General features: G+C 43.2%; 1 protein-coding gene across 4 annotated transcripts; it reads left to right on the top strand.

The window, feature by feature from the left end:
* The first annotated feature begins 3,504 nt into the window (after nt 1–3,504).
* On the top strand, nt 3,505–11,617 carry akap17a (A kinase (PRKA) anchor protein 17A). 4 transcript variants are annotated; one of them, XM_064310555.1, is made up of 6 exons: nt 3,505–3,667; nt 4,532–5,312; nt 7,097–7,245; nt 8,250–8,490; nt 9,625–10,333; nt 10,439–11,617. In XM_064310555.1, exons 2-6 carry the CDS (start codon nt 4,554–4,556, stop codon nt 10,588–10,590), a joined length of 2,010 nt encoding a protein of 669 aa, XP_064166625.1. In that variant the 5' UTR covers nt 3,505–3,667; nt 4,532–4,553; the 3' UTR covers nt 10,591–11,617. The 4 variants fall into 4 exon arrangements, with proteins under 4 accessions (XP_064166625.1, XP_064166622.1, XP_064166624.1 ...); XM_064310552.1 differs by having other exon boundaries at nt 9,625–11,617; XM_064310554.1 differs by lacking the exon at nt 3,505–3,667 and adding an exon at nt 3,801–4,036 and having other exon boundaries at nt 9,625–11,617.
* The last annotated feature ends 944 nt before the right edge of the window (nt 11,618–12,561 follow it).

The following is a 12,561-nucleotide window of genomic DNA, read 5'->3' as shown; positions in this document are numbered from 1 at the left end:
AACCCAGCTTACATAAACGTTTGGGAAGAATCTGGAACCTCCAGAAACCTGGACAAATATATGTGTGGGATCATTTACTCAAACATTCTGGGAATATTTGGAGAACCAAAAATTGTTGGTTGTAAAAATAAGAAAAACAGAAAGGACATTTCATTAACAATAATGTGATTGGCTTAAAAGTGTCTGTGTATGTTTTTGTGAGTCTGTGAATATGTTGTACACATACTACCCCTGCAAGCAGTATCTGAAATCTATAGACATATCCTAACACTCTTGAACAGGGTTTTTCCTGGCTCAAAATAGGGCTTAGGTGATGACTTTGTGTGACAGCGACTGTGGTCAATCCAGCTTTACTCCTGTCGTCAACTTGACAGGCTGTCTCCCTGTATTTAGCTACAGTTAGAATTCTGGTCTTCATAAGACCACCACAATGCATTGAGATAGGCTATAAAAAATGTAATGTGTGACAAAAAAAAAATTGGAACAATTTAATTAAATATTGATTGAAGAGTTTTATATTGTGCCTCAATTGAGGGGAAATATGGCCTATACTGAAGGATTTACACATTGGAAGGGGGTCGACGGGAATAGTGATATTTAAAATTTTAATATGTCTTGAAATGCATTTCATGTTTGTCACTGAATACTGGGAGTACAATATTAATCACCCTTTTAACTTTGTGAATCAACATGAAAGCCAGCTTACTGTATTTGAATTATTTTTATACATTAACTCGAAGAATGCTTGCACTGTCCTTTTGTCTCTGGTTATTACTTGTACTTAACAACATTGAAGCCTTTTCAGAATTTTATTTCTCAGTTAAATCTGCACAGATAGGCAAAAATGATGTAGGTTAATGATAATACAGTAACATTCACTTAATTACATAATGGATTATTGCATAATTATTGCATAATTCGGATATTTGCATATTAATTGCCAAATCTCAAACCATGTCCCATTCATTCCATTGTAAAAAGATTTGCATAAACCATTAATGCATATTTTGGTATTTTCAGGGAATTATGTCCAATCACAGCACATAATGATCTAGAAATAGGGGAGAGTCACTATGAACCTAACAGTTCTGGGAATTTGTTAATTTACTCAAAAGTTTTTAGCCTCGCACAATTCAATTTTACTTAAAACAGCTTTGACGTGTCAGTAGTCATTGCCCGTTTCAATTACATTAATTACTTAATCGAGTCAGATACAATTAAAACCAAATTACACACGGTCCGATATTACATTCATACCACCTGGTCAGTATGATTAAAACAGATGTGTGGAATAATTGTAACAGTAAATGAAAATGCTCTATAATGTGTGTGCACTGTTTTTTCCCCTGCATATACTAATGTTAAGGAAATACGTTTCCAGTAGTAATGTGAGACCAGCCACATCATCAGATTATGAGGCACATGGGCTTTACCCATGAAAAAAGACTGTGCTTAAACATTACCCCCCTAGGCCTCAAACAGTTACTTCCTTAGGCCTCAAACAGGAACACAAATGTCAACTCCAGGCTGATGTACTGCAAACAAACGGCTCAGTTGCACATACTCAGCGCACATTATCATGCCTTAGGCTGGAAACATGCCCTACACAAGTACACAAATGCAAATGACAATGCCAGGCCAACACACTACAAATGCACAGATTGGTTGTACATACTGGACATGCGTTCTTATGGCCATGTAGAGGTAATAAACCTGAGTCGTCAAGAGTGTGATCCAGAACAGTTGTGAAAGACTGAGCAGAAAAAGCACAAATGGAAGAACATGGCTTCATTCTGTGGTAATCTGCTATAATGCCCCTCGCTGTGACGCTTGAAACTGCACCTCGCGCTTGCCTTTTTTTTTTTTTTCCACATGCAATTTCTCCTGTAGGCGGCTTAGACAAAACACTTAGGAGGCCTGCCTTAGACATTTCAATGCAGGAAAATCCCTGTTGAAGGTTAAATACATCAAACTAATAAAATAAATGCATCTCTTTTCCCAATATCAGAGGTGACAGTCAACCAGAATGCACAGGAATGTGAAGAACAAAGTAGATATACAAAGTAAATGAATGCCTATGAATGAAATGTAGCTTCAACGTGCTTCAATGTGGTAGTGCGGATCAAATTGTCCTCAGTCAGTGCAGGAGAATTACAGCTTGCAGTGGCTTGTTTGAGTCTTTGAACCGTGTGAGCCAACTAGGTTATAATGCTATGAATCAGAGTCAGTGAGAATAAATCAGACTGAGAAAATCAGGAACATGGCTAACAAAACCAAAGGCTCATCAAACCAGGCTCCTCAGAGCACCTAAGGCAATATTTGACTAGTTCCTATCATGGCACGTTTTACTCATCTGGACAAACAAAGCTGATCTGTGTCTGACGCTTACTGGCTCCGTGTAACTAAGTTATACGCATGAAGCAAATGTTGATGATGTTGATGGCTTGGCCTTTCATTGGCTTGCATCTGATCTATGGTGACTATTCTTAAAAGGGGTAGCATTGTTATTAAGAGAGAATGAAGGATTTCTCAGTGTGATTATATAACTACTTAAAAAGGGCTTATGAATGGTGTGGTTCTCACTAAAGTAGGAATGGGGGCATTAAGTGTTTGAATGGTCCCATTTAGGCTTTGAGGAAAATAAAACCTACATTAGTCTGCATAGTAACAGCCATAGCTGGAGCATTGCGCTGGCTGCCATAGCAACACCACAAGAGTTTAATGGGCGCATTCCACGGAATTATATACGTCTCACTACACCCTATTACTGTGATCAAACTTCACTTTGTAAATGCAACTCACACACGCACACACATACACACACACACACACACACACACAAACATACCTCAAGAACAGCAATTTGGCCTGGATTACATATAAGATGACAGAGTTATATGATATGCTATTTGAAATCCTTGCTACCATTTGTCTTGACTTTCTTCAAGATTACACTTCAAGGTACAAAAGAAGTTTCATGATAACAGTATACAAGCATTAAATTATTGTATATAACCCTTGTCACAGAATGCATTTAATCTAATAAATGTATTTAAACACAAAAACTTGAGTGCTAGAACTATGTATAGTATACAAACAAGTAATGGTTATAAATTGCTGACAACACTCATGAAATATGGCTAGCTGAAGCTAAAAATAAAAAAAAACTAAACTAAAAAAAAAAAAGATCAAACAAACAGAGCAATACTTATAGTGTAGACTGTATAGTATAAATGTGCTAGTATGTTGACTGTCCTCCAGTGTTCATAAGAAAACTCGTACGTAAGAAAAACTCCTCATGGTGTTATTTTTTGCGTTGCAGATCAGTTTTGTTCTTTTGAAATCACAGTTAATATTGCAGTATATTAAGACAATCATTTGCACTCGTTTAACCAAAAATGGCCATGATGTATTGACCGATCCCTGCGGCAAGAGGGCGCAAAACTGAAAACAGGGAAATATATTTGTGAATGTACACGTAAATAAAATCTGTGGTAGTCTTTTTAGCGGAAGTGGAAGTCGATCAGTTCTGCTGGAACTTCTGCTCTCAGTTTGGACTAAACATACTAGCTAGTTTGCTAACAAATCTAATTGTCCTTAGCAAAAAATTGGCTTACTAATATGCATACATCAAGCAAATCATAGTGTCGGACAGCTCAACAAAAAGGTTTGTTATATCAGTGAACGAGTGCAAATATTCGTTTGTGTTTGTTTTTAAATATTTAGCTAAGTTAGCTTCCTTGTTAGCTAACGTTACAATCACGAATCATTTAGCTAGCGGGCCACTGCTCAGACTTCATAGCTAGCAATCTACCTAACGGGTAGATCGCTATTACTTGCTAAGAAAAGTTATAGCATCGGGCCCGGTGTTCACAGAAGTACTGTGTTTGATTCAGTCTTTTTTCTTATATTATGTACCCGCGTGGCTGTGTTAAATTATCAGTTTTACAAGCAATGATGGTCGCCAGGTACAGTTAAAAACACCGATTCTAACTCTGGAACGAGCTGAGCAACCCATCTGATCAAAGCTAAATAGGTAACGTTAGCTACCTGATGCTACTGTAGGTCAGTGATTCTTAAATTCGGCACTGTGTGTTGTGGGTTTCGTTCCAACCAGAATTGCGATCTCTGGATTTTAACAAGCTGTTATTTTTTCTTAATTAGGGGCTTTTCATGTTTAGTGGAATAATTTACCACATTGAGTAACATTATGCTTTGACTTTTATTAGTCATGGCATGCATAGGTATTTCTGACAACGTGATTTAAGAGGGTAAATAATCCCCGTGAACACAAAATTACAGCTTGTTTGAGAAACACTGCTGTAGGTGACAAATCCAAGCTAACTGAAAAAGAAAATCTCATCTAGCTATTAACAATCCACTCTATCCATGCACGTCAAGCTGTACTGAAATGTTCCTGTATATCACATTCTCATTTTACTAAGTACTGGTACATACATTTATGCATGTTTTCTGGCACTTGGGGTTGTCGTATTGTTACTAACTGCATCTTTGCGTTGTCTGTGCTCAGGCCACAGCTTCACATCATAGCCATGACGACCACGATAGTCCATGACACCACAGAGGCCGTGAAGCTGTGCCCGGCACACGGCCTCTACCTGAAGCCCATCGCCAAGATGATGGTGAGCGTGGCACTGCCGCAGCTGAAGCAGCCTGGCAAGTCCATATCCAACTGGGAGGTGATGGAGCGGATAAAGTCCATGGTGCATCCAGAGCAGTTCTCCACCCTGCGCATCTCCAAGAGTACCATGGAGTTTATCCGCTTTGAGGGTGAGGTGGAGAACCGGGGCATGGTCAAGGCATTCTTGTCCAAGCTAGACGGTAAGAGCATCAAGCTGAGTGGCTTCACGGACATCCTGAAGGTGCGGGCAGCTGAAAACAAGATGGATTTTCCCACCCGCTATGACTGGGACTCCTTCTTCCGCGATGCCAAGGACATGAATGAGACGTTGCCTGGGGAGCGGCCCGACACCATCCACCTCGAAGGTTTGCCCTGCAAGTGGTTTGCCCAGAAGGACGCTTCGCCCGAGCGGCCCTCCGAGGCTGTCCTCAAGACGGTGTTTGAGGGCTTCGGAAGCATCCGGAAAGTGGACATCCCCATGCTGGACCCCTACCGCGAGGAGATGATGGACAAGAACTTCCACACTTTCACCTTCGGGGGCCACCTGAACTTCGAAGCCTACGTGCAGTACCAGGAGTACGCAGGCTTTGTGAAGGCCATGGACACACTCAGGGGCATGAAGCTGATGTACAAGGCTGAGGACAGCAAGGCCGTGGCCTGCAACATTAAGGTGAGACCTAGTGTCCTATACAGCAGGGGTATCAAATTCAAGTCCTGAATGGCTGAAATGTCCGTAGATTTTTGTGATTTCTGTTCAGTCAGCCGCTGATGTATGGCTGGGAAGTAAGTCACGTGTGTACTCATGAGGTGTGCTACCCTGGAACAAGCTGTACATCGATATTGGTCTCCAGATATTACGTAGTCCAGCTCTGTTTTTTATTACTATGAACTAGGAATTTGGAAGCTTTCACTCTCACAAGCCTGCCTGAAATACAGTCTTTGTAAGGGGAAGGTATTTACCTTTGTTCTCTTGCATTGCTGAGGCAAACGTGAAATAGTTGAAAGGTATAGTGTATAGCCGCTGTGTTGCTAAGGAGATATGGCAGTGAACACAGATTAGAAGGTTGAACAGAAGAAATATTTTTTACTCCAACACTCTCTTGAAAATGGGAGGGTACAATCACAAACTTATTCCTATAGCATTGAAGTGTGTGTCCATACTAAATGTCATGCTAGTCCACTTGGCTTATTCTGGCTCATATTGCTGCCTGGAGCTAAAACCTCTCTTTGCAAATGTTCTTCCTCCATTGTTGTGAAAACAGTAGGCTTGCTAGTTGCCAAGTTGACTAATTTATTGTCACCATACACACAAGATCACATTTCCATAGTCGTAGCTACGTTTAAAAAAAATGTTTGTATTCTGTGTTCATTGACAGCCCTTAGTTACTTTTGGTGAACACCAAAGTTGACAGCTGATTTGAGCGTTATGTGACACACCAGTTTATGACAGCTAAATTCCGCCACGCTAACTATCCCATCCACTGCCTGTTCTCTGAGCTGAAGTGGATAGTGTGTTCTGTTGAGCGGTTGAGGGCTGTCTTTGCTGCCTCTTTTTGATCCTCTCCCTCACCCCTGCCCCCACCCTGAGGGCAGTCGTTTGGATGAACACGTCCAGTTTGCGTCATTTTTGAAATTGCACCAGTAACTACTCAGCTGTGTGATTTGGGAAAAAGGCTGAGAAACAATCAGATTGTCCCGACTAATGAGATGGAGGCCATCCGGACAAATTGCGGCTTGTGTAACGCGGTCAGCCAAAGGGCTTTTAATGAAATGAAAGTCTCTGTTGCATTGTCCTCTCAAGGATCATTGGCCCTGTCAGTAAATCCATTTTCTAATCCAGTGCAAACCAAATACTCACAAAAAGAGGGGGGAAGAAGCCTCTTTCTACCCTGCAAATGGCCTCGATTAATTAACTCAGATAGCAAGCCATGTAAAACAGGCTTGGAGATCATTTCAAGAAAACATTTCAGTTTTCTTTCTCTGAGACCAGTTTTAGAATTGAAATAGAAATATTTCTGCACAAACTTGAGTTGAAAGTCTTATATAATCAGTCTCTCCCAGCTCTGTGACTCCCAATTCACAGGTCCTGCCTAAGCAGCCATTTTATCATATTAGGAAAATGTAAGGATACATTGAGTTGTTTAGCTGACGGTTGAAGCTCATAATTTTCTTAAAATGTTTCTCAAAGCAACATTTAGCACAAAGCGCTTCTTCGTCAGAGTATGCTTTACTGAAGAGCAGGGAAGTGCGTTCACCTTTCCCATTTCTCATTTATACGATTATGTTTTACCTTTTGTTTTTGCTTCATTTTTACCGTTTATCTCCTTTAACATAAACGGTCACAAAACCTGATTTGGGTATGAGTAAAAATGTGCACAGATGTCCATTAGTGGAGAATATTGGCGGGGTTAATGGCATCCGTTCACAGAAGGCCTGCCTACCTGTGTGTTTCAGGTGGCGTTCGACACCACCAAGCACCTGAGCGACTGGGCCGTGAAAAAGAGGCAGATGGAGAGGCAGAAGCTGCAGGAGCTGGAACGGCAGAGGGAGGAGCAGAAACGCCGGGAGAAGGAGGAAGAGGAGCGACGCAGAGAGGAAGAGAGGTACCCGCACAGTGCATCTTTCTTTTTAACTACAATGTTATTTGTTACTTCTGTGTTCTGTTTTTGTCACCATGTCATAACAAACGCAACAAGACGTGTCAGTTTGTGCAGTGGATATTCACTGGGTAGCTGTAGCGCTGGGTGATGAGAGAGTGATGAGGGGTATAAACCTCAGACTTCCCCATGATTGGACACTATTTCGATTCTTGAGGCGATGATTCAGTATTTGGCAATATCACAAATTTTGGTGCAATACAATCCAAAATAATGTGATTTAATTAGAAAAAATCTATATATATATATATATGATATATGAAAAGCTACAGGATGGTAGATCTCCAGGGACAGGGTTGGACACCCCTCCTCTGTATAGTGCACTAAGTGTTATCCACTATATAGAGAATAGAGAACGAGTGAACAGGTTAACCATTTGAGACCCAGCCTAACACTGTATTTGTCAGGCTCAGAAATTGAAATAATGTGGCTCTGGCTGCTGGGTAGCTCATTGAGTTAAGACGCAATGTTGTGGTGCATAGAGGAGCCCCACGGTCTTGGATCGAATCTAGACCGTGCCAGTGCCGACTGTAGGAGGCAGCTCCATAGGGTGACCTCCGTATTGTGACTGTGTCATCCAGGTTATGGGAGTATTTTTTTAGTTTGTTTGGGGTCCACATTTCATCTCTATCTAGTGGCCCCCGCTGTAGTCTGCAGTCTGAAAAGCAGCTGGGAGCTAGCAGCACCCCGTGTTTTTGGGGAAGAACCATGGATGTCTACACTCTTTCGAATCTTCATTGTGGCCTGGGCGTGAACGTGGATAATTGGATAAGTACTGGTGGGAATTGGATATACACAGCCCCATGTGGGACACCAAATTAAAAAAATGATTAAAGAAATCTCTAAAAAGAAACAATGTGGCCGTTCGGTGGCTGCTGCAGCGAGCTCATGCTGTGGCACGAGTCTGTTTTTTGGAGGCACTTCAGGACACGCCCTGTGCTGTGCTGCAGGAAACAGAGGGAGCTGGAGGAGGAGGAGAAGGAGAGGAGGAGGGAGGAGAAGCTGAGGAAGAGAGAGCAGAAGATAAGGGAGAGGGAGGAGAAGAGGACACAGAGGAAGGTGAAGAAGCAGCAGGCAGAGGAACAGAAGAAACTACACCTGAAGATCGCCATGGAGGAGAGGAAGCTTCTGCTGGCCCAGCGCAACCTGGAGTCCATCCGCCTCATCGCCGAGCTGCTGGGCAGGGCCAAGGTCAGAGCCGTTCGCTCACTGTCTGAACACAGCTAATACTTACGCTTTCTGTCCCCAGCACAAAAATCACAAAAATATTATTTTCATAGTATTGTGCGTCAGAATGTTCGACTCCCATATCTATCTGACCAAAGGTTTGCCATTGACTGTTTGTAATTGAATATAATATTTGATATTTTTCCATAGACTTGTACACCCCAGAAGATTTAATATTATTATTATTAGCTTCTGCAGTACACTTCCTGTTCTCCTGCTGACTTCTTATTTTCTTTCCACCTACATTTCTGCTTGCTACTCCTCCTACAGCTTTTAAGCTAGACATGCCGTTCCAATTTTATAATATTCCCAGAGGCTCAGAGTAGGATGCTTTTATAAAGCCGTTTGTCCACATGGTGGCGCTATAATTGCCAATTTAAGGTGAAATCTTTGAAAACTCATGCCTTTCACCCCGTTTGACCTAGAGTCATGAAATTTGGTATGTAGGTCACGCTCCTCACAAGGATCAAATTTGCCTCAAAAAGCTGTAAGCTCTGCCAACTCTCTCTGCCGAGATTTTCTGCCATGTAGAATTTTGTGAAAAACACTAAAACGACTGCTGCTCCAGAGTAACTGGACAAATATGCAAAAAAACCTGTTGTGCAGCATCTGTGAACCAAGCTCTACATGGCATATTATTTTCAGAATTATTTCTTGACCGATCTGGTGACACAAATATTTTGTGTAATAACATTTCAGCCTGTTTTGGACAGGCTTATGGTTAATACCATTGTAAAGCAGCTTTATTTTGAATTGTTTGCTGTTTCTATTTCAATGGCTGTGATATACGGCATTAAATTTGGTGCCTTTTTCTGGATATTTGGTAGTGGTAAAACATCCAGAAAAATTAGGTTGATGTAGTGCCAATATTTGAATGTCTGCCAAATCCCACTAGGTTGTTATTGTCATGAGGTTGTGCTGGTAAAGTTTGAAGGTGCTTCTGCTCTCTAACTTTTTTGTCTCGGAACTGCTAAACAACTACTGAAGCAACCACACTTGTTTATTAAACTTTCCATTCTAATTTGAGGTAACTATTGTAAACTGTTTTTGTGCAGTTTTATATCTGTGGCTGTTTCTGACCCCGCCCACCTCTTGCAGGCCCTGAAGCAGCAACAGCATGAGAGGGAACAAGCAGAGCTGGCTCTGCAGCAGAAGGCGGAGCTTGCCAGGCTGCAGGAGGTGGAGGAGAGGCGGAGACTGCAGGAGGCGGAGCTCCGGCGGGTGGAGGACGAGAAGGCGAGGGCTCTAGAACTGCAGCGCAAGGAGAGGGAGCTTCGCGACAGGCTCCTGGGGAACCTCCTGAAGAAGAGCACTGTCTCCGAAGGGCCGGAGGTGGTGCTGGGGCTTGTGGGAAACCCCGCCCTCGGCGCGACCTTTGGGTCAGCGGACTGCCAGACCAATGGCACGCAGGGGCCGGTGAACGGCCTGCCGCGCGCAGCCAGGCTGAGCCAGCACGCCCTCACCGGCGGCGACATTGGCCGCGCTCACTCCGGGGGGCGAAGCAGCTCTCAGAAGGGTTTCCGTGACGACGGCAGCTGGGAGGGGAGGGTTGGGGGGGCCCACAGCAAAGAGCGCAGTCACGGGAGGGGGGAGCGTGGCAGCCGAGCCGGGAGAGAACGCAGCTGGAAACGCAGTCGGGATCGCAGCAGAGATCGAAGAGATCGCAGTCGAGAGCGCAGTTGGGAGCGCAGCCGAGGCAGAGGGGAGCGCAGCTGGGAGTGCAGCCGAGGCAGAGGACAGCGCAGCCGGGAGCGCAGTCGCGGCAGAAGGGAGCACAGTCGGGGCAGAAGGGAGCGCAGTCGGGAGCGCAATCGGGAGCACAGTCCGGGCAGAAGGGATCGCAGTCGGGAGCACAGTCGGGAGCACAGTCGGGGCAGCCGGGAGCGCAGTCGGGGCAGTCGGGAGCGCAGAGGCAGAGGCAGGGGCAGGAGCTGGTCACGGTCCTCCAGCAGTGACCGGTACAGCAGGAGGAGAGGGTCCAGTCGGGACAGGAGCCACAGGTACCACCGCAGCTGCAGCCGGGACAGGCAGCGGGCCGGCCGCGACCGCCGGCACTACAGTTAACCACAACCAAGCAAACAGCCCCCGAGCCGGACTCTACCGTAGTGTTCCAGTGACCCTCCCCATTCCCATAAGGCCCTCTGTGCTGCCTGTGCTACCTGTACTGGTCTACTCTGTGTGCAGTATGTCTGTTGGCCAGGCTCTGAGTGGGCCCATAGTGAAGGACAGGTAATCAGTGGCAGATCTCTTCGCTTCTCATCCCATGCTAAAAAATGACAGGAAACACAGATGACAGTGTTGTTTACCATCTCTGCTTGCTTTTTTTTGTCTTATTATTAAAATATTAGACCCAAAATATTTGGTTTCTCCATTTTTCAACAAGTTCCATCTCACAAGCTGTGAGTTTTTTGCTGTTATATTTAGGCCATAATAACTGCTTAGGACTCCTTTGTTTTTTTTTTTTAAAGTGGGACAGAAATATCCATATGGCCTGGAGAGGAATCCTAAACCAGCAGCAGTAGATACTTTATTTTAATTGTACAATATACATACACGCACACTATAAATAGGTGGTATAATGCAGGAAAAGTACTGTATATTTTAACATTGATGATTGAATCTGTGGAGGAAATTTGAAGTTTCTGGGCCTTAAGTGGCATAATTAGGTAATATGTAATAGACTTGGCATAAAAACAAAGCTGTTAGGGCTTGCTCTTGCACATTGTGCTTGATGATATCCGTTAAATGTGTAAGATTGCCAAAATTTTGTTTCAGTGGTGAAGAAGACATTCTTAAACGATCTAATTATTTGAGGAACCCACAGTGACTTAATTTAATGTGTGTAAAACCTGTTTTTTTTCTAAAGGGAGACTTTAGAAGTGAAAGGGAATTAGTGTTAAATTCTCTCATGTTTGGAGCTCTCAATAAAAGCCTTAACAGAGACAGGGTCTGTTGAAGTATTTCCCAAATAATGAGCATGCTACCAAGTATTTCCACCTTTACAAGTTTTGGTTTTAGTGTTGTTTTAATTTTTTATTACCAAAATGCTGCTCAGCACGTATTTGAATAAAGTTTGAGTTGTTTGATTTCATGGCACGTGTGTACATGTTTTATTTAATGCAGTACACCTAACTACCTGCTGTCGTGCTAGAATCCTCTGTGCTCTTGTATAGCTTTGCCTTATTAATGAGAGTTCCTCTGAAGACAGGAAGCGCTTTTATGTTCTGTTTTGGTTCAGGGGAGCTCAGTCTTACCTGTCAGGATGCTGACAGTTGGTCAGAATTGGGTTTCTAGGCAGTCACTCAGGGATGATATTTCCCCCCTTGGAAGTTGGGTTGAAAGAACATTCTCTACATTTGCATTTCACAGATGCTCTCACCTTCACACACACACCTCACCAGCAGAGTCCCTCCTGTTCAGGATTGGTACAACTATTGCATGTACTCGTTGGTCTGGAGGAAAAAAATGCAAAGCGTGCTTTAAAAAAAAAAAGTGAAATAAAAAGGGAAAGTGGAAAGTACAGCGTTTATGTGAAAAGAACCAATAGGATTTTTGGCTGGAATTCAATGAGAACCAACCCCTGCACCAGTGAGCAGTGATAACACTGATTATGCAGAAGTCATTAACTGTAATTATATTATAATGAACATTACAGTCTTTTGAGATGGCAGTTGGCACCACACTGCCTGTTGTGTTCTCAGTTGGAATTTTAAATCAACTGTTATTCAAATGTACTGGTACCATCAGGGTTAAAAAGAACAAATAACAATGTATTCCATTAGTAGTTCCTGATTCACTGCTGTTTACAAACTAACTTTTCTGGGAATTGAAAATTCATGCATCACAATCAGGAGTACTGAATTCTCGAGAAGCGTCAGTTTGTTGTAGGTCCAGCTGTCCAGTTGAGAGTATCCTTATGACCCACTGAGCCGATGTTTACATCACTGAGTGTGTTTCAGTACCCTCTCTGGGCTTTTGAATGTGTTTCAGAACCCTCTCAGGGCTTGGTAGTGTGTGTTTTAGAACTCTTTCTGG

This window comes from Anguilla rostrata, chromosome 15 (assembly GCF_018555375.3).
Source record: "Anguilla rostrata isolate EN2019 chromosome 15, ASM1855537v3, whole genome shotgun sequence".
Classification (NCBI taxonomy): Eukaryota; Metazoa; Chordata; class Actinopteri; order Anguilliformes; family Anguillidae; genus Anguilla; species Anguilla rostrata.
The sequence above is the reverse complement of the archived record's forward strand: the minus strand, read 5'-3'. Positions and strand labels throughout refer to the sequence as shown.

Bases quoted from the DNA above. Each gene is read 5' to 3' on its own strand.
- akap17a (XM_064310552.1), top strand. From the start codon at position 4,554: ATGACGACCACGATAGTCCATGACACCACAGAGGCCGTGAAGCTGTGC. The intron at 5,313-7,096 runs GTGAGACCTAGT...TGTGTGTTTCAG, and splicing joins CCGTGGCCTGCAACATTAAG to GTGGCGTTCGACACCACCAA. The intron at 7,246-8,249 runs GTACCCGCACAG...GCTGTGCTGCAG, and splicing joins CGACGCAGAGAGGAAGAGAG to GAAACAGAGGGAGCTGGAGG.